Source organism: Monopterus albus, unplaced genomic scaffold (genome assembly GCF_001952655.1).
Source record: "Monopterus albus unplaced genomic scaffold, M_albus_1.0 scaffold189.1, whole genome shotgun sequence".
Classification (NCBI taxonomy): domain Eukaryota; kingdom Metazoa; phylum Chordata; class Actinopteri; order Synbranchiformes; family Synbranchidae; genus Monopterus; species Monopterus albus.
In genome coordinates, this window is record NW_018128069.1 from 1,163,763 (window position 1) to 1,184,259 (window position 20,497).

The 20,497-nt window shown below is 40.7% G+C and overlaps 2 protein-coding genes and 1 non-coding gene across 4 annotated transcripts in view; all 3 read right to left on the reverse strand.

The window, feature by feature from the left end:
* The window catches only part of wdr73 (WD repeat domain 73), an 11,937-nt gene extending 3,926 nt beyond the window's left edge, over positions 1–8,011 (reverse strand). The window contains exons 1-8 of one of the 2 annotated variants that reach the window (XM_020617443.1): positions 7,843–8,011; positions 6,270–6,337; positions 5,586–5,671; positions 5,409–5,497; positions 3,249–3,316; positions 2,817–2,981; positions 1,500–1,865; positions 1,369–1,378 (exon numbers count right to left, since the gene is read on the reverse strand). In XM_020617443.1, coding sequence (XP_020473099.1) covers positions 1,369–1,378; positions 1,500–1,865; positions 2,817–2,981; positions 3,249–3,316; positions 5,409–5,497; positions 5,586–5,671; positions 6,270–6,337; positions 7,843–7,901 — 911 coding nt within the window. In that variant the 5' untranslated portion in view covers positions 7,902–8,011. Of the gene's footprint in view, positions 1–1,368; positions 1,379–1,499; positions 1,866–2,816; positions 2,982–3,248; positions 3,317–5,408; positions 5,498–5,585; positions 5,672–6,269; positions 6,338–7,578; positions 7,803–7,842 lie in introns of those variants that run through there. The other variant, XM_020617444.1, reaches the window with a different exon arrangement.
* Positions 8,012–11,065: 3,054 nt separating this feature from the next.
* Positions 11,066–17,414, reverse strand: cfap418 (cilia and flagella associated protein 418). Its single transcript, XM_020617345.1, has 6 exons — positions 17,149–17,414; positions 16,330–16,438; positions 15,562–15,626; positions 15,039–15,104; positions 14,664–14,759; positions 11,066–11,681 (listed from the first exon to the last, which is right to left on the reverse strand). Exons 1-6 carry the CDS (start codon positions 17,292–17,294, stop codon positions 11,522–11,524), a joined length of 642 nt encoding a protein of 213 aa, XP_020473001.1. The 5' UTR covers positions 17,295–17,414; the 3' UTR covers positions 11,066–11,521.
* Positions 17,415–18,468: 1,054 nt separating this feature from the next.
* Positions 18,469–18,550, reverse strand: trnas-aga (transfer RNA serine (anticodon AGA)). The gene has a single exon. It is a non-coding gene; the product is annotated as a tRNA-Ser (tRNA).
* Positions 18,551–20,497: the final 1,947 nt, after the last annotated feature.

Below are 20,497 nucleotides of genomic sequence, written 5' to 3' on the forward strand. Positions count from 1 at the left end.
GAGGGCTAGGCGGAGACTTAGGGGGGACAGAGCCTTCTCTGTGGGGGCTCCTAAGTTGTGGAATGCATTGCCCCTTTACATTAGGCAGGCCCCCTCGTTGTTCACTTTTAAAACTTATTTGAAAACTCATCTGTACCGTTTGGCGTTCAAGCCTCTGTCTTGTTGAGCCTTTGTTTCATGAAGGAGGGTTGTTTTTAAGTGTGATGTTGTTTTACTGTTGCTTGCTTTATTTTTGTCTTAATGGGTTTTTGTGGATATTGTGTTAAGCACTTTGGTCAGCTCTGGCTGTGTTAAATGTGCTATATAAATAAAGATGATGATGATGAAGTGAGCATTCAATCCTCAATGTTGATGTGTTGGAAGCAGGAAAATGGGCAGCATAAGGATCTGAGTGACTCTGACAAGGGCCAAACTGTGATGGTGAGATGACTGCAGGTCTTGGTGGGTGTTCTTGGTCTGCAGTGGTTAGTACCTGAGGTTGACCTACTGTAGATTAAACTTAACTTCCATTTGTACTTTTTCAGAAGATTAAAGTTTATTTGAATCTTTGTTAAAATGGTTGAAAATGAGAAATACTGTACATTGGTTGAAGAGAAGGAGTCAGGGGCTTTAGTGGTGATATACCTAGAGTGGTGAGGCTGTTGAATTGGTCTAAAAAAATTCTCTGACTTGTCCTCATGACCACAGTTTTTACACCTTTTACATAATTTTCTCACTGAATTGTGCTCTTACTGACAGTATAACTGTGGAAGTAAATGGATCCACAGAAGATACAGAGTGAGAGGCGTGCCAACCAACTGCCACATTGATTCCTGTATAAACAGTATTAGACAGGTGGTCATAATGTTATGCCTGATCGGTGTATATAACACAAGACAAAACAGCATCATCATTGTGAAATGGAGTGCAGCACAATACTTGTTTTATCTTTAGTTTTCATAATCATTGGTAGCCAAAATTATACTTGAAATTAAATTATGATTAATTGCCCAGCCCTAAAATGTAATCTCTCATTTCCACAGGGTACAGCCACATCGTGTCTCCAGGGTGTCACTTCGCTAAAGATACGAGTCTAGTCTGTTTTTGATGGATGGTAGTGCTATTGTATTATAATTGTACAACAGTTACAGTTCTGCTGCTAGTCTGCTAGTTAATGATCAGGATAATCACTTTTATTTGGCCAAGCATATTGCACATACAAGGAGCTTGTTTCCAGTACAGAACCAAGGCAGCCATCTGCGGCACCAACATCGATGGCTCCAACCATCAGGGGCAACTTGGGGTTTCAGTGTCTTGCCCAAGGACACTTCGATATGTGGAACTGTGATTTGGACCTCCAACCCTCCAGTTGAGAGACGACCACTCTACCCACTGAACCACAGTTGCGCCACAAACTAGCTTGAACAGTTTTACAACTAGCATATACTAGCTTACATTTTGACTTCTCTCTTCCTGTCTCCATTTCTACATCTCTCCTCCTTCCGTACTTATAAACTTACCTGACAAAGCGATGCAGTTGTCCAGCACTGGAGCCCAGGACACCCTGACGACATCCAGGCCATGGTGACATGCCTGAATGTCCAGATGAGCTTGACTCACAGCTCCTTCCAGGCTCCTCAGGTCTGACACCATGGCCTGTCCGGACGAGGAGAGTCTGATGACCTTGCAGCCAGACAGGTCTGGACCAGAGGAGGCGTCCGTCCACCAGAAGACAGATTCACCTGAACATGCTGGTGGAGGATACAGCTGAGGAGCAGCAGATGTCCGAGTGTCAGCGACGTAAATGTTCCCGTTACAGCAGCTGGCGAGGAAAACACTGTCACTCACAAACTGTAGGGAACTCAGAGGATCTGCTGCATCTGTGTCTGGTGCAACAAAATAACCAGAAAAGACAGAGACATTCAATAAACCAGTAAAACATCCACCACTATTGGGGGAACCTGTCTTTTTTTTTTTTTTTTTTACTAGAGTCACCGGGTTGGAAAGTGAAGACCAGCTGAAGGAAAATGGGAAAGTAATCAACATACTTGCTGCTGAAACTGCAGCCAGAAGCTCCTCAGCAGGCCTGTGCTGCCTCAGCGGGGGTTAGTTAACTCGCTGACACTCACTAAGCTTATATCTGACTTAATAAAGGCTTTTAATGTACTTTTTTGTCACCAGTGTTTTCACCTATAACGGCACCTAAAGATGCAGGTTGAACACTTGAACGCTGCATTTTTTACCGACCTAGGTCTCAGCTCAGCTTTAGTGTATGAAACATTAAAAATTTCCTGTTGAAACTTTGCAGAACTGAACAGGAAGTTTGTTTGTCCAAAACCCAAAATATTCAGTTTACAATGACGAGTCAAAGAAAAGCAGCACAACCTTTCACTGAAAAAAGTGGAATGTGAAGTTTTGCTTTGTTTCACTATTTCTGCTTGGGAAATGACAACATATTAATCAAGCATCAAAACAGTTTGAGGATAATTTTCCTGTCAATCATTTCAGTAAGATTTAAACTACAACTTAAAGGGTGACTTTACAGTGCTGCTGCTTTTCACCTTCCACTCTGTATTTAAAATTTTCAGCATTCATCAACAGCACAATGTAAAACATCTAAGGTGTATTTTTACTCTGCAGTATGAAATTGAGACAGGTCCAGTTAAACAAACTTCTGAACACACAACAAACCCAGACTCTACTGCCAAGTTGTGTGATTCCACCTGCTGCTGCACAGCTACCAACTGTATCTAAACTGATGCTACCAATAAAAATGAATTATTTATATCAGAGCACTAAGACAAAAAGCTGCTAGGTGACAGAAGCCACAGTGTTACCTAGCTTGTACAGCATCTGTCCTGAGCTCAGCTCCGTCAGCTGGACGCCACTGCTCTGAGCCCCGTGAAGAACTTGTGGCCGTGATGAGTCTCGCACGGCGATCCTGCTGCCGCACTCCAAAACACTCCTGCTGCCCTCGATGCTTCCTGTTCTTCTGATCACATCTGTGATTGAACAACAAGACCGCAGTACAGGACTGATCACATTTCAGAAATAAATTAGCTTATAAGACAAAGTCTGAGTTTGATGTCAAAAACCCAAAACACCTAGAGACATAAAAAAAAAAAAAAAAAAAAGTGGAAACTTAACCCCCCCAGGTAACGCAAACAAACAGGCCAAAGCATGACATGAAATCTGCAAATCTGCATTCTCCCTTCATGTTAAATGTGCTGCCACTTCACACTGAGGAGCTTCAGAGAAATGAAACTCACTGCTGTCGTCTCCTCCGAGGCCCCACAGCTGCAGCTCGGCGCTCAGCCCGTCATTGGTCACAAGACACCTTTAAAACAACAACAGGATGTTAAATATGCAAACAAGATTAAATCACCCGCTCATGGTGCCAAATAATCCACCTCTTTTTCCTCAAGAGTTCAAATCTGAGAGTTAAGTCTGAGCTGCTTCACTCAGCTGTTGCACATTATAAGTGCAAATATTATTTCTTCATAAATTCTCCACTGATATTGATCTACAAAATTTCAGAAAATAGGAAATGCACATTACAAGAGTCCAGCATGATGTTATCCAATTGTTTGTTTTGCCTGAGCAACAGTAAAACACAGACATTCAGTTTACAGGGAAAAGCAGCAAATTGTCACATTTCAGAGAATTTTTGTTAAATTTGCTTGAAAAAAAAGATTCTTCAAATATCAGAACTGTTCCTGATAAAACAAACTATGAGCAAGACTGGGCATACTGATCTCTGGCTGTGTTGGCTAGCTCTAGGAACATGGAATATCATCTCTAGTGGGGAAGGAGCTGGAGCTTGTGCAGGATGTGGAGCGATGTGAAGTAGATACAGTTGGACTTACACATAGTTCTGGCTCTGGAATCAAACTCCTTTTCTGGAGTTGCTCAGGGTGAGAGACACTGGGCAGGTGTGGGGATACTTACAAATCCCAGGCTGAGCGCCGCTGTGTTGGAGTTCTCCCTGTGGAACGAGAGGGTTGCCTCTATGTGACTTCTCTGAGAGGAAAGCCCTGACTGCTGTTTGTGCCTATTCACCAAACAGTGGTTCAGAGTATGTGTCCTTCTTGGAGACCCTGGGTGGTGTCTTTGAAGGGGCACTACCTGGGGACTCCATAATTTTGCTGGGGGACTTCAACGCTCACATGGGTAATGATGGAGAAACCTGGAAGGGGGTGACTGGGAGGAACAGCCTGCCGATCTGAATCCGAATGGTTCTTTGTTACTGTACTTCTGTGCTAGTCACCATAGCACAGATTGGCCATAGTAAAGACCATGTTTGAGGCTGTTCATAAGTGTACTTGTCATCAGAACACCTTAGGCCTTAGAATGATGATTGACTTTGTCATCGTATCATGTTGTCATCAGAACACCTTAGGCCTTAGAATGATGATTGACTTTGTCATCGTATCATCAAATCTAAGGCCGTATGTCTTGGGCACTCGGGTAAAGAGAGGAGCAGAGCTGTCAACTGTCACCAACTGGTGGTGAGTTGGATCAGATAGTGGGGAGGCTTCTGGACTTACCTGGCAAACCAAAACATGTAGCGAGGGTGCAATGGGAACCCCTAGCTGAAGCCCCTGTCCAGGAGGTCTTTAGCTCTCACCTCTTGAAGATTTTCTCTCACATCCAGGGGTAGGCTGGGGACATGGAATCCAAATGGATCACATTCAAATCTTCCATTGTAGAAGTAGCTATTCTGAGTTGTGTCCAGATGGTCATTGGTGTCTGTCCTGGCGGCAACCTGAGAACCCACTGGTAGACACCAGGGGTGAAGGAAACTGACAAACTGAAGGAGACGGCCTACAGGACTTGGTTGGCTCAGGGGTCTCCAGAAGCAGCTGATGGGTACCGGCAGGCGACTGCAACTCAGAAGGTTACGGATGCAAAAACTCTGGTGTGGGAGGAATTTGGTGAGGCTATGGAGAAGGACTTTCGGTTGGCCTCAAGGGAGTTCTGGCAAACCATCTGACAACTCAGAAAGGGAATGCAGGGCTTGGCATAGGTTAAGGTTGGCAGGAGAGGAGAACTGCAGACACGGACTGGAGATATTGTTGAGTGGTGGAATTTGCACACTGAGGAACTCCTGAACCTGTCTAACATGTCCTCCAAGGAAAAAGAGGTGGAAGACTCAGGGAAACTACACCCATATCTCTGGCAGAGGTCACTGAAGTAGCCAAAAAGCTTCTCAGGGGCAAAGCAACCCGGGGTGGATGAGATTCGCCCCAAGATGCTGAAGGCTCTTGACACAGTTGGGCTTCATGTCTTTGTACCTGGTTTATTGAATTTATTTTCACTTCACTAAAGTGAAATAAGCTTTGAAGTTTCATGCAGAACAGGGTTTCACACATTTAAAAAAACAGTCCAGTGCAGTTGATTTGTCTCCTTCGTGTGTGTCAGAGACTCACCTTGTTCCTGGGATGTGTCTGAGGCAGCGAACAGGTCCGTCTGTAAACCCACCATGAACAACTTTGAAATCCCGCTCTGCACAGAGACCCTGAACACATCAACACACAGCAGAGGCTCAGAGTGACACTGGAATCATCACCGTAGTAATATAAACCACAAATATGGACATTTATTACCTTATTTTCTTCAGCAAACAGTCTCAGGGGCAAACGAAGCTCCAAAATTTCATTTTTCTTCAAACTACATCCTGCGACACAGACGGCTGTGAACACAACAAACACTGTCATACACTGGTACATTTGCTGCTTTTCAGTGTAACAACTGCATTAAATACTGTTTTTAGCCTGTTTGTTCTGGAACATGCAAACTGGCATTGATAGTTTGGTGTTTAAAAATCCTATAACAACATATGACCAGCATCTGGAACTCCTGATTGAGTAGAAACACAAACAGCAGAGTCACTGATCAATCAGCTGATCAAAGTCTTGTTGATCTGATTGATAGTTGCCGGTTAATTTTCTACCAGTGAACTAACTCATGGCTGCAGCTCTAGGTCACTGAATGGCTTCATGAGGACGACACAGTGAGGGGATCTGGTTTGGGAGGAGGATGTTTCCTCCCCTCTGACAGAGGAGACCGGATGCTGCTCTGGAGACACGGCCCTGACAGAGCCCTGCTGGGCGCTGGGTGATAGTAGTTATCACCCAGCTGTATATAGTATGTGTGGAGCAGCAGTCAGTTAAGGGGAGCAAGCTTCCTTTTGATTCACATGGATGTTTGCTTGAGATACATCATTAAATTTTGCAGACTGGTGTTAGAGTCACAGTCCCATGCTGTTATAATGAAATAAAATGACTCACTCTTCTCTGATGTCCATTCAATGACCTGGGTGGGATGTTCCAGCTGGTACACATGAAGATCTCTGTACCTGGAAGAAGCAGAGAGGCAGTAAACAATCAAGTCTTCTCAAAGGTCACAAATTCAACACACTGCACAACATTACAGACAGTTGAAGTCATTTCTGGATAGCTGACACACAATTACAATATTTTATTCTTTCAGTTCAGCTTCACTCAGCTTCTGGTCTGTGTCATGGCAACATTATCATCTGTAATTTAAAAGCCAATGAAAACTTGTTCCTGATCTGATTTATTCTAGTTTAACCAGATTCATATGGAACATTCAGTTACTGAAGGTCAGTGATCCTAACATTAGAGTTTCTGATCATCTGTGCATGAGTGTCTGACTCCACATCCCAAACAGTCTGTCCTTTCTGTACTGAGGTGCAAGTAGCATGTGAACATTTCCTGAACACATTTCATGATCCAATGTTGAATTCTAGTTACAGTACATGGGTATTTTAGGCCTGGATAAAAATTTGTGAAGCAGTTTAGATATGTTTAACAGCTGAATAGCTCTAAAAACAAAGTTTCCAAGGATATGTGTGTAGTGCCCCTGCAGCATTGTTAGAACAACCCCAGAATGTCAGTGTGCACCTGTTGCAGGTCTTGTGTCTTAGGTGTTCCCCTTGTTAAAAACTCGGTTTCACGTATCGCTGCCTTCAGTGGTTGTCGTTAAGATAATGTTTAGGTTCAGGTTCAAGGGAAACGCATCTCGACACAACACTGGATTTAGTCTTGTCAACCAGTCAACCACAGCACTTGACAGGTGTGTTCAGCTGATCACAGTGCTGCTGACATAACTGAAACTGATCCGATGCTTTGTTTTATTTTGTGGTTCAGTGGCTCTGAACCACTGCTCACCCCAGACAGCCACAGGTGCTGAGAATTAAATTCGCATGTAGAGATTAAATCCACAACTTCACTTCGCCATTCTCCGTAATGTAAAATTATTCCTATATTAGTTTATGTTAACATTATTTGTATTTTTTTAAATCTACTTTTTACATTAAACCATGATTCTTTTTAGGTTTGACACCAGAATCCTATGCAAAAATGTTAAATATTTATTGATTTCGCATCTTAGGAGTCCAGTACGTGTATATTAACTAAATTATGCTGCTTCTTTTTAAAAATCCACTCTTCAATTCAGCATCGTTATAATCCCATGAACTTTTTTTTTGTTTGTTTGTTTGTTTTACAGAAAGCTGGCATCGGTGTTGCGGTGTGGAATCCAGCGATTTTCAAATGGGAACATGCTCGAGTTTACCTGGTCATTACTCCTTAAACTTGAAAAAAACGGACTGGAGAATTGCTGAATTAGATGCGGAAATGTCTTGCTAAGCGGTTTATGAAGGATGTGCACCTGAAGCTTAGTAAAGGGAAATAACGACATCCAAATTTTAAAGCGGAGTTCACTTAGCAAGGCTAGCTAGTAGCACTGCTGCTGCTGAGCGAGTGGTTTCTGGTTAGCTGCTAACACACACAATTCACTGTTTAAACAAAGAGTTAAAAAAAAAAAAAGCCTTCTCACGTTTTCAGGGACTCGATGAACCAGTCATCTAAGACATCATCAAACTCGAGTTCATCCATCACGGTAAAGTTACTGCAGCAATGAATCAGTTGTTGTTGTTACTTCTTTGGTGGTTCATTTAACGAATGGATACCTTTATACCGCCCCCTGTTGGACTGGCCTTTGTACTGCAGGGGTCGGGCTGCACTCAGACCTTTGACTTTCAATCTTTTTTTATATATTCAAATATAGCAAAACGTAATATGTAGTGTAAACAGAATTAGATGCACCCAATGTTCCTGCATGACTCTGTATGGTTTCCTTTTAGTAGATACAGCTGCAGCCAGTCAGAGGGACATAGATTAAAAGCTGTTGGTGTGCACATTAGTGCAACCTTTATGTGATTTATAGTTAGAGAGCAGAAATGCACAGACCTGTTTTGTTCCTTTCAGTTTTCTCCTGACAGATGGGTGGAGGCAACAGCTGACAGACACTTCATCCTTCCCACGTATGCAGAGCTCCATCACTACGGCTGTTGTTTATCTCCTCCTCCTTGTTGTTCTGTTGTCCCAGCTGTCTGACAGGAGAGCGTCTGAGTCACACCTCTGTCAGTCTGTCTTCCTCTCCCACTCTTCCACTCTCCGTATCAGCGACGGTAACACAGAATCTAACTCCGAGTCTGTATGGAGATGCACATAAGAACATGCATTTAATACACTTAATCATCTCACAAATGACAAAGAGAGAGATTTAAATTAATTTAGGTTTAGTCCAGTTTTCTGGCTCGATGCTCTACAGGATTAGTTATGATCTGCTGTGGGGTTTTTCCTCTATACTAATAATAATTATAATATGGTCTAGACCATACTTTTTAAAGTGCCTTGAAAGGATTTTTGTTGTGATTTGGTGCTATACAAATAAAAAACTGAATAGAGGAAAGGTCTTTGAAATCAAAAGGGTTCAGCCTCCATGGAGCAGCAGTGATCAGTCAAGTTCACAGAAATGTGCCCAGGAGACTGTGCCATTTAAAACAAACCAATTAAATGTACTTACACACAGAGATTAGGCAAAGGTTTTAGGCACTTTGGATGTTTAGATTCTCACCCATCACCATCAGGGAAGTGTCTGACTGGTCCTATGTTTATTCTGCAGCCTGACACTGAGTGCAGGACTCCAAGAGTCCTGCAGCAGATGGTCTGGGGTGTACAGTATATCCTACAGAACCCTGACCTCAGCATGGAGTCAGTCTCAGGCAGAGACACTGAGACAGCAGGAACTGTTGCAGCTTTTCCAAGATGAAGGAACAGCTGACCTGCCCAGTATCTGGAAACACTGTGTGCAGGTGGACTGAGACCTGCACTATGGATAAAGTTTACAGGTATTCATGGCATTATTTTATCAAGCACACTCACTTTACTTCACACCTTTGTACTCTATGCAAACCATTTTATGTCCCAGAGCGTTTTGAAGAGTCAGATGAAAATGTGTTAGTCAGAGGTACAGTACAACAACACCACAGAAAGCTCACCAGTTGTTTCTGTATTTCTGTTGTCTGCTTTTTTGCACCTTGTGCTGATACTAGATGAAAGGTCAGGAAGGGATCACCAAAACACAGCACATCCTCAGAGGACCTTGATTATCCAGCATCAGTATTATGTCCATCTAGTCAGTAACTGACAGGACATTTTATTGTTTGTCTGATTGATATCTTTAAGCTGAAAAAAAGCAGAACACCTGCTTAACACCATGTTAAAATCTGGGGTGTACAGTATATCTCACATTACTGGTTGGATGCAGATTATCTTCTGTATGTTTGCACTCAGGAAAAAAAGAAAAACATCTAGTCAACATCAGATTTTCAGGCCTTTGTGCCTCTTAGCAACGGAAGCCTATTCATTAGTGCAGAAAGTGAACTGAAAACTGCCTATTAAAATAAGGTTAGAGCCAGTGATTAAAGACATTCAACAACTAATACACACTGCCACTCACCTCTCACACAGCCAGTCCAGCAGAGCAAACAGCACTGTGTTTCATATCAGCTGTCACTGCTGACTGGTCACATCACAGAGCTCTGACAGTCTCTTTCCTCGCAGCAGGAAAACCAGCGTTTTCCTCAGATACAGTCAGCATTGCTCCCCAGCGGAGCGTCACCAGGATCCCAGCAGGTGCTCATCATTTCTGCTAAACAGCAGAGAGCACGGTCGTCACTGCCTGTGGTGAGAGGCTGCAATGGGGTTCACCAGGATTCATTCACAGAAATAGACTATTACCTCTCGCTGGCTGTTTGCGCACGGTGAAGAGAAGAATAACGTATCTACAGTGACGTGGTTGTTATTGGAAAATTTTTGTTATAATTTACTGATCAGAAATACATAACTATAAGAACTTCACTTCTACACTCAAGTTACGTATGTGACAGACAAGTGTTACTTATTCCTTACTGAAGTGTTTACTTGTTTACAAAGCTCAGACTGAAACAAATCTTTGAGATGGTGTGATTGCAAATGAAGTCATTACAAAGACCTGATGGGTAGCATGAATACACTCAAGTTACGTATGTGACAGACAAGTGTTACTTATTCCTTACTGAAGTGTTTACTTGTTTACAAAGCTCAGACTGAAACAAATCTTTGAGATGATGTGATTGCAAATGAAGTCATTACAAAGACATGATGGGTAGCATGAATTTTAAAAAATTAAAGTTGTTGTCAACACTCTCCTCCATGTTTATTGTTACCGGTCTGTGAGGGGCCGACGCCGAATGATGACGACAGGCCGTATGTGCAGAGGAGGAGATTTTAAAATGGCCACATGGATTCTGATCTGACTGTTCTAACAGTGCTTGCACAGTCAGAGGTCGGAGAGGAATCAGATCTAGGAGCACATACACAGGTGGCCCAGATCTGATCTGAGGACACTTGGTTTGGTCTGTTCACACTGCTGTGGACACATCAGAATCACTGAGAGGGAAAAACAAAAACCATCAGCTGAGATGTGAATGAAGCTTTAGAGTAGGAAAGAGTTCAGATATGGAAAATCACAGAATCAACCAGGATTTGACTTTGCACATTAGGAGCAGATGAAATCTGTACAGACTGATTGAAGTCTGTGACAGAGAGCAAACCAAAGCAAAGTTGGTTTGAACTAATTATTTTCATATATGTATAAGCAGCTAGCATCACGTAAAACTAAACAAGGACATTATTTTAGAACAAAATTTAATGATGGCAGAAATAAACTGAAGTTGAAGTTAAAACATTGACAATTTATTTTTAAAAAGACATTTTCTCACAAAGGTTTTGATTGATAAGGATGAGAAAATTATTAATGTTGTAAAAATCAATATAGATGTAGTTACAGTGTGACATCTGACTATATACAGACTTTTAAACTCTACAGCGCGGTGCTTTCTGGACATTCTATTTTTCCCTGTCTATGGTTCGGTTTGGTCCATATTATTGTCTGTTTCATCATACTCAAGTAAAAGAAACAACTCATATTACATTTGTCTGACCTTTTCTGGAGCCATGTTTTTTCTTCAGTCACATAGAAAATGTGTCACAGACCAATAAAAGTCAGATATTTATCTCCAAAGCTAGATTTCGTGACATTTTGATGTCTCTGATGCTTCAAAAGTCAAGCGGAGTTTAAGAGAGATGACTGGCCAGAGAGATTGCTTTGCAGCAGTGAGGAGTGAACATCAGTCCCGATGTTTTCCACAGACCCATCTGAGCTGAGGTAGGTCCCTGAGGTCTGTCAGCTCTGAGGAGGAGAACCAGCTGCACTGGCAGGCGTACGCCCGTACCCCTGTCTTCTTCTTCAGCTTGGATCTGAGCTTCTGACAGTCCGGCATGTTGTTCCTGAACAGACAGAAGAAGAATCAGTATCTGTTGTGAGAATCAGAATCAAAATCTTTATCGCCAAGTATGTAAATAAAAAAAAAGGGAATAGTAAATTGCCTAATTCTGTTCTAACTCTGGCGACCAACACATATAAGTACATAAATAAGGGAGAACCAGCCTGGCATTTTATATATAAAAACCAACCAATGCAAGAGTCTGCTGCCATACAAAGATGGCCATTTAACAGCAGCACACAGAGTAGTGTGATGTACATGAAACAAACAAACCAGAAAAAACATAAACCCTGCCCTTGGTGGCAGTAATGAAAAAAAGAAAAAGATGAGCTGGGTCATTTACATGCCCAGGGATAGCCATCACAGCTGTGGAGACAAAGTAAAGCGCACCACCTGCAGACGCTACACTCTCACCCTCAGTTTGACAGGCAGACAGTTGTTTTAAAATAATCAGCGTTTATTTATGTATAGGCCTACGCATTAGAGGTTTTCAGACTGTGGGGAACATGCTGGGAGAGATGTGAGGTGAAAGTGACAGATGCACTGTTGTCGATCGGTACACACAGCAGATGCAGCAGCAGACTTCTCATGGAGACAGATAAGGCACTTTAAAGATCTGCACCCAATGTGCACAGTGTGTGTGTCACAGCTGTTCTTCTTGTCATCACTCAGTCAAATCTGAGCACACAAAATAACAGTTTTCAACTCAGAGTGAGGTACACTTTCTGAGGATATAATTATCTACGATTCTCCATTTGGAAATCAAAGAAGTTGCAACTCCAGAACTTCTCCAGTGTGAGGCTAAAAAACCTGATCCAAAGTGACAAAGTGAGACAAAGCATCTTCCTGTACTCTCTTATATGTTGGTTTAATCCCTTCTTCATTACTACACACTTGTTTTACATTGTGGGTTTTGTCTGGGTTTAACAATAATTCTGCTTGTTTGTATTCGGGTCACACTGCTCTGCAGAAATGTTCCCATAGCTGCTGTTGTCTGGTTTATAGTGACTGTGACAGAAAACAAATGTGAAGAATGTCCATGTAAGGTTGAATTAGCTTAACAAACTGTAAACAAGTCTCAAAACTCCAAGTAACATGGGATGCTGTGGTTTCCAGACAGTGTCCCGTACATACATATTCTACACACTAGTTTTAGATGCTGTCTTAATGTTAATGATGTGAAGAAAAGAAATAAGTGAAAAAGAGGAAAGTGGCTTCATGGCTCAATACTGCCACCTTCTGCCCAAACCGAAAATGTCCCAAACATTTCAGTCACACTCAGCTGTCAGTTTATTGGGCACACCTAATTGCCTCCGCCAAGGGAGGGGTTGTGATTTTACTGGTGTTTGCTTCTCTGTTAGTTAGTTAGTTAGTAACATAACTCAAAAAAGTTATGAATAGATTTAGATGAAGGGAACAAAGGATCCGGATCACTGTCTGGATCCAAGATTCTTTACCATTGAGAGATAGGACTAAGACAATTTTCAACAAAATCTGAACATCATCTCTGTTATAAAGGCTGAATTAATGCAGGACTGTTAATCTGGACTGACTTAGTTTTAGCCAGGTGGATTAAGAGGAGTGACAACATCTCCAATGGCTCTATAAGGGCCTTTTTTTTTTACAGTAAAGGTGGATGATGGGAATGTTAAATAGCTCCAAAATTAGGAGCAGAGCCACAGAGTTACTTTGACTTGGCTGCTGTCTTTTAAAGTAAGAAGTTGAAATCAATAGCAATAATTATACTTGTCACATTTTAAGTGTCAAAACGTGTTTTACAACCTTTTGACTGTCTCTCTCAAATGTTGTGCCACTTTAACAATTACTGTAGGTACCTAGCTAACAAGCTACATTAGCTGAGCTATCTACAACAGCAGAACACAGAATTCATTTCAAGAATATACATGTCAATAAAAGCAGTAATTTAGTGATAAATCCCGCTGTTCCCTACAGAAAACAACGGATCTGAGTCAGCTGTTTGAAACTATTTGAAACTACACGAGTCACATGACCTGCTGCCATTTTTGACCCCTCAGTGTCACAGCTCTCCTATCTTAAGGGCTCTGGTTTTATCTTGGTGCCTTATTAACTGACAGCTGAGTGTAGTTACGTCACTACAGTACAAATGAAGAAAGCAGATTTCTGTCACTGTTGCTTGTCGCCTCATGTGATACATGTTTGGTATGTCAGCTTCCATTGGTGTGAGAGGATTTTTTGTTGTGATTCCAGGCACTACAAGACTATTACAACATCACACATATGACACTGATGTAATTTTTGTTTTGTAATACCATGAACTTTTTTTTTTCCACAAACCTTTAGTAGTGTACCAATGACATTCATGACAAGCAGACCAGAACCAGACTTGCATTAAAAACAACACAGCCACATTGTTGTTTCAGGTGAACATGAGATGAAGAAATCCCTCATTCAACACCAAATCACTACACTCTGGTGTATAACACTAGAAGTTACCACGGTGTCAATCTTTTTGTTTCGCCACAACTGCGATATGAACAGTAACACAATGTTCATGTATAACATGCCCACATGGATTGGCCAGCACAGCACCATTTCAGATGATACTGGTTCATGGCACTGAGCCACGTTCAACTTTTTTGCTGCATTAGTACCCCCACTGCGTCTACAGTCATTTTGTCTGTCAGAACCGAGTACCACCCTGCAGCTTGTAACAAAAGGTTGACAACACCACAAACAAGAGCTGATAGATTAGACAATTAATTTTTAGTATAGAATGATTACTCTAAACCTGAGGTCTGGGACCCCTGAAGGGGTTACAAAATAAATGTAAGGGGTCAGTAGAAACAAAAAGAAAAATACAACTGCTAAATGAAGTTGCTAAAAGTTAAGAAGCAATGACCCGACAAGATCTGTGGTGACTAGTGTGTGGAGGTTTTTTTGTGTGTGTATTTGTTGTGTTTTGTTCTTAAGAGAGAACTGCACTGCTGTCAGTCTGCAGACTCACCTGAGGAACAGGTAATCACAGGACAAGTCCCACTCACAGTCATCAAACATCAGCACCCAGAAGTCACAGGATACACACCTCAACTGGCCACATGACCTGTCAACACATCATTGGTCCATTATTATTATTTACAGAGCTGTATTTTATAAATCTAAGGGAAAATAAACATGATCAGTGTTAAATATTTATCAGTATATCACATTAAGAGCACTAACTCACTGTATTACTGGTTTAAACAAATAGAGTATACTGGAGACAACTCAGTGAAAATTAATTAGTCAAAATTTATGAAAAATAATTTATACCAGTGTTCTGTATCATTATAAACAGGCAAGACAAGACAGACACTCACAGTATGAAATTTTTTTTTCGCACCTCTTGGATGTGGCTGTTCCAACACCGTTTGTGACAGAGCTCCCGCCAACGAAGACAGGAAAGCACCTGGGTGAAACACGAACAATGCAGAACATGGACAAACACACATTACAACAGCATCCAGATTTAAGAAAATTAAAAGAACCAACAGATCAATTCAACAACAGGCATTTTTAAAAAGCAGAACCTGGGAAACATGATTAGAAACTTTTAAGAATCATGCTGCTTTTATTTGCTTGTCATTATGGGGCTTTTGTTTACTGAACACAAAACACCTGCAAAGATTACTTATAATTTTCATAATTAATAAACTGTATTATAGATGCCGACTGAGACAAAGTACCAACCATTTGGCTGAACATATCCGAAAGTGTTTTGTTAAAGGCATTGCTGGCGTTATCTGCTCACAGAGCAGAACAGCACTTTCAGAATGGTTGAAGACATTTTCTCTCTCTGTTTCTATCTTGTAATTATTATTTCCACCTGCTGGTTCTTTTTATTCAGAATTAATTAAATTAAGTACTTCCTCCCTCCAGACTGAGATGGAAGCTTCTTCTCCACCTTTGGTCCTTTAGTAAATGGTTCAGTCTGAAATGAAAGGTAAAAGAGCAGATTACATCACCACATGGTGGAAAAAAATATTCTTACATTGGAAGTTGATTACTGTAAATCTTTATAGATATATGACTGCCAGTTTGCCACCATGGCTCTTTGGTGCATTTTTTGTAACCTAACATATTCATATTTGTCATATTAGCAAACCCAGGTGTCTGTGTATGGTTCTAATTTGTTTTTCATAATGCAGATACTAGGAGATGGTGCAGCTGCATGATAACAGTGTTTGCATGTCAAGAAGGGTGAAATGTAAACAGGTTCATTTGCTTGTGTTGTGCAAAAGTACTACTTTAAAATGCTGGCATTTTAAGTACTTCTATTCCCATTTATCATTTTGGCAAGACTTACATGCTTTCATGAATTTGGATTTACATCACATGATAAGTTGATAACATTCTTATAACTGTACTTGTCTACAAATTTGTATACTTTTTTAAAACTCAAACACCTCCACATGCATCTTAATTGGATATTTATGCTTGCATGCACAGTGTGATGTCTGTTAATATTGTTTGTGTTATCCCTGGTGTGTATTTTCAGTAATGATACTTCCAGAATATTAATTTTAGTTTGTTAATATTTAACCTTGAGAAACATATAAAGCAGAATCTTTCTATTACTATACTATCTATTAGTAGAGTGTTGTTCCCAGTGCTCAGAGAAGGTGCATGTTTACCTCTGGTTGAAGGGAACTTTCATGGTCTTCCTCCAGTAATTCTTCCAGAAAGGCGTCAACATCCTCAGTGATGCTACTCATTGAAAGTTCAGGTTTTGTGGAATTAAACCTGATGCAGTAAAAACATACATTTGTGCTTTTATGTTTTAGCAGCTCTTGGAATTCCAATAGTAAATATCAATGAGTACTTTTGACAGTAAACCTCTATGATTAAGTTTCATGTAAATGTGGAAAAGCCAAATAATAAGAAATCATTTTAGGCTTTTCTCTCTCTCTCTCTTTCTGTGCGTGTATGTGTGTATACTTACATTTTTGGGCAGGAGGTGTATTGGGTGGATGTTCCCCATAACCCTTGTATGTCTAAAATCCTGGCTACAGCCTTGGTTTGAAGGTTTACTAATCCACAAGGTACACAAATTCTAAACTAATCAGTATATCAATATAATACCTCTGACAAAATATAGAAAGTGCTCAATTAAGTATAAAGATACGTATCCCTTATAGTTTCAGCTATGAGGATATAAAAACCCCAAATAATCATCTTCTCACAAATATTTTTATTGATATAATACATTTCCCAGCAACAGAGCTGCTGTTACTCAGTATACAAGCTACCTTGACTGAAATTCATCTTTGGTTAGCTTGTAGAATAATTAGCTAAAGTTTGAACATTAACGCCCAGAACATATAGTTCTTTAGATGTCAAGACAGAGACGCTAGGATGTTTTAGTAATGTTCAAACGTACTATCACATTGCACACGCCACTGTTTAACGTTAGCTTATAGCTGACATCTGCTAACCAAACTAGCTTTGTTTACCTGTGTTCTTTCTGTTCGTCATTGTCTTTCCCGCATTTACCAGACTCGCTCGGGGATTCGCGAACTGAAGACGCGACAGAAACATTGCGACAAAACTTTTGTTCTACTTCATCCAACAATTCGTCCAGGTCATCACCACTGTCCATGTCTGCTAGTTAGCTCAGTCTGTAATTATCCGCTAACCCAAGTAGACCAGCTGGCACACATCTCAGGTCAGGGCGTTCGCTGTTGCTTGGTAACAAGGAAAAAGTCGGAAGTCGGAAATGCAATGACTCCAACTTCAAAATAAATGTCAAAAATGCTTGCAGCTCCGTATTAGTGCGACCTTTGTGTGTGTGTGTGTGTGTGTGTGTGTGTTTTGGGAATACAATAAAATCAATAATTTACATGTGTTCGCCTCTGTGTTTGTGTGCCCTCTGTGTGTGTGTGTGTGTGTGTGTGTGTGTGTTTTGGGAATACAATAAAATCAATAATTTACATATCAGTTAGCAAACTACATAAATATAATCAAGTTGTAATTAAAAGATACCCTAGAAAAAATAATAACTGTTATTCATAAGGCCAGCATTAGGTTATTAGAGAAACTTAAAAATTAACAGTTTAAATGAAAAGAAATTAAATGATAATACATTACAACACATTGATAATCACATTTACATGCGCATTACCATAGCTTACTATAAAGTGGTTGTCCAATGTACAAATATATGTGCAAATAATAATAAATAAGGAGCCCAACATATAATATAATTAAGATTACAATGTAATTACATTGGCTCCTTTTAAATTATCTATCTATTGATCTATCGATCTACTGTATCTATTTTGCCGTTTACTGAATAAACTAGCAGTATTCAATTTTAGCTTACTTCTATTTTATTCAAGTCTGTTTTACTCCTTTTAAATACATTGGTGTATTTGTTCAGTGTTTTTAGGTGATCTTTTTACATACCATTGCCGACTTTATATCTGTTCTTATTGCATTCATGCCTTATGTAAAACACATACATGGTTCAGAGATTTTATACAAGTAACCTAGTCTTGCCTTACGAAACAGTATAAAGTTAAAATCAGCACCTCATTGTGGTGGCGCCATGTTTATTTTATATCAAAACACTCCAGGATTTTATTCTGAAAATGAAACGGGAAAAAGTGTTATTTGTTAATTCCATTCGCCTTTACACTTGCAGAACGCTATAGTTAAATGTTATCCTAATTCGCCCTAACGTACAAATGTTTATTTAGGGAAAGGTTTGGATAAAGTAGTGTTAAGTTTTTGGCATTTATAAAAATAAAATGAATAAACAATTACAAGTCAAACGTTGTCGGCAGGATTCGAACCTGCGCGGGGAGACCCCAATGGATTTCTAGTCCATCGCCTTAACCACTCGGCCACGACAACTTAACACCTGTATTGATGCTTTTGCCATTATCTACGAGTTTGTTTAACCAACTGGCTTAGATACAGGTTTTCTTTAGCTTTATTATGTAGCTTTAGCAACTGCATAATGAGCACCTACAAAAACAAGAGTACAGCTCAAACCTAATATTCTATTTCGTATAGGCTTCGCCCTCTAAGAGCTGTCCCTGGGTTTAACCGTTTCACATGCGCCGTTCTCAAAAGATTTCTCGCGCGCCCTGTGCCTTGCAATGTATGGAGGACGAAAAATGACTTAATTAGAAACATCACAGATGCCAGAGCAGATCAGGAAGAGTCTACTGCACGGGCCCGATGGACTTTTTCTGCTGCATCTGCAAGAGGCCGTAACCCACCTGGAACAGATGAGGAACAGATTACAGAGTTGAGGAGAGAGGGGAACAGAGGCAGAGCGGTACTGGACGGGACTGGAGCAGAGCAGGTTCTAGATGGGACGGGCAGGCTCTGTTGGCTGACAGGACATGAGGCAATGGAACTGCGCAGCAATCGAGCACCCTGCAAGGCCAGGGCGACAAATTTGGAAGTCGGTTAATACAGCGACTAAGAATGTTTACTTGATATTTGCCAATTGATTTGTAGTTGTGACTCTGGTACATTTGTGATTCTTCCTGTTGTAGACCCTTGCCTTGCTGGAAGTCAAAACTGTTGTAATACTGTGATAAGGATCTGAATCAGTAAAGATGAGTTAACAGCATGCTGGCTCCGTGTGTTCTTACCAATAACTACGCCACCCTATGGTCTGTGATACATTAAAGAGTTTTTGTTTGTAAGGATCATTATAAAAATAAATAAGGGTTTAAGCTTTCAGTTAAAATCATTCAGTCACAATTAGACTGACTCCTTTGGCTTTTTAACACCATGACACCTCCGAGTTGAGGTATTGGTGAAGCTAGACGGAGAAGGCCGCTCAGGAAGATGGCCTCGATCCCATGCATGAAATCAGAGGCCACTTGGGGAAATTACTCACAAAACCTCGCAAGAACAGTTACTTAAATAAATCAACTGGAAAAGAATGTGACACATACAAACATGTAATGTTAATGATAAAGTATGTTAGAAAACCATTTAATTTCCTCATTCATCTAATGGTTGCATGTCTCTGCCTGCGCTGGCTCCCTGATTGTGGCTCACAGCTGCAGCGCATTAGTAATTAACATACTTACATTCTTAAGCCGCAGAAAGATGCTGAGCTGACGCCAGGTCATTGTGAGTTACTCCTCCAGGTTACCCTGGCTCAGTCCTTCACTTGGAAGACTACGTTCTTTTCTACTCACCTTAGCCATGATCTCAAGTAGTGATGGCCAAAGGAGGCTCCATGAAGCTTTGAACCCTTTTGGACTATTGTATTGAAAACTGGATCACTACTAAAGCTTCATTCATTGAGCATGTGGGTGACGTGGGTCAGACAGAGAGATTGTGTCAGTCTGATCATTTAACCCTGTAAATATTTGCTCTGTCCAGTGTGTAATTTGGGATCAGTAATTATAAATCCATCTCAAATTCTTAGGATCAATTACTTGGTCAGCATTTCATTTAAGATACTTTATAAGGCAAGGAAGAAAAATGACAGACACGTGTAAATGAAGTTAGAGTTCAGCTTCATTTAAATAATTTCCACAGTACAACAAAGCTCACAGTGCACATGCAAAGTGCATCAGCGTCACCTTTGCAAGGCTGTACAACAGCCACTGTGCCAGTAGATGTCACCCACGTGCTCAATGAATGACGCTTCCAGTAGTGAACCAATTTTCAATACAATGGTCCAAAAGGGTTCGAAGCTTCGTGGAGCCTCGTTCGGCCATCACTATCTGTAACACAGGTTCTTAAGTAGTGCAGGTGTATGCTGTGACTCCAAAACTAGCTAATATTCAGATAAACCTAGATATTAGTAAGCTTAATCTGTAAACTATC

Coding starts and splice junctions, on each gene's coding strand:
- cfap418 (XM_020617345.1), bottom strand. CDS start 17,294: ATGGACAGTGGTGATGACCTGGACGAATTGTTGGATGAAGTAGAACAA. Junction 15,627..16,329: donor AAAGTTCCCTTCAACCAGAG/GTAAACATGCAC, acceptor CTTTCATTTCAG/ACTGAACCATTTACTAAAGG. Junction 11,682..14,663: donor TGTGATTACCTGTTCCTCAG/GTGAGTCTGCAG, acceptor CTGTCTGTTCAG/GAACAACATGCCGGACTGTC.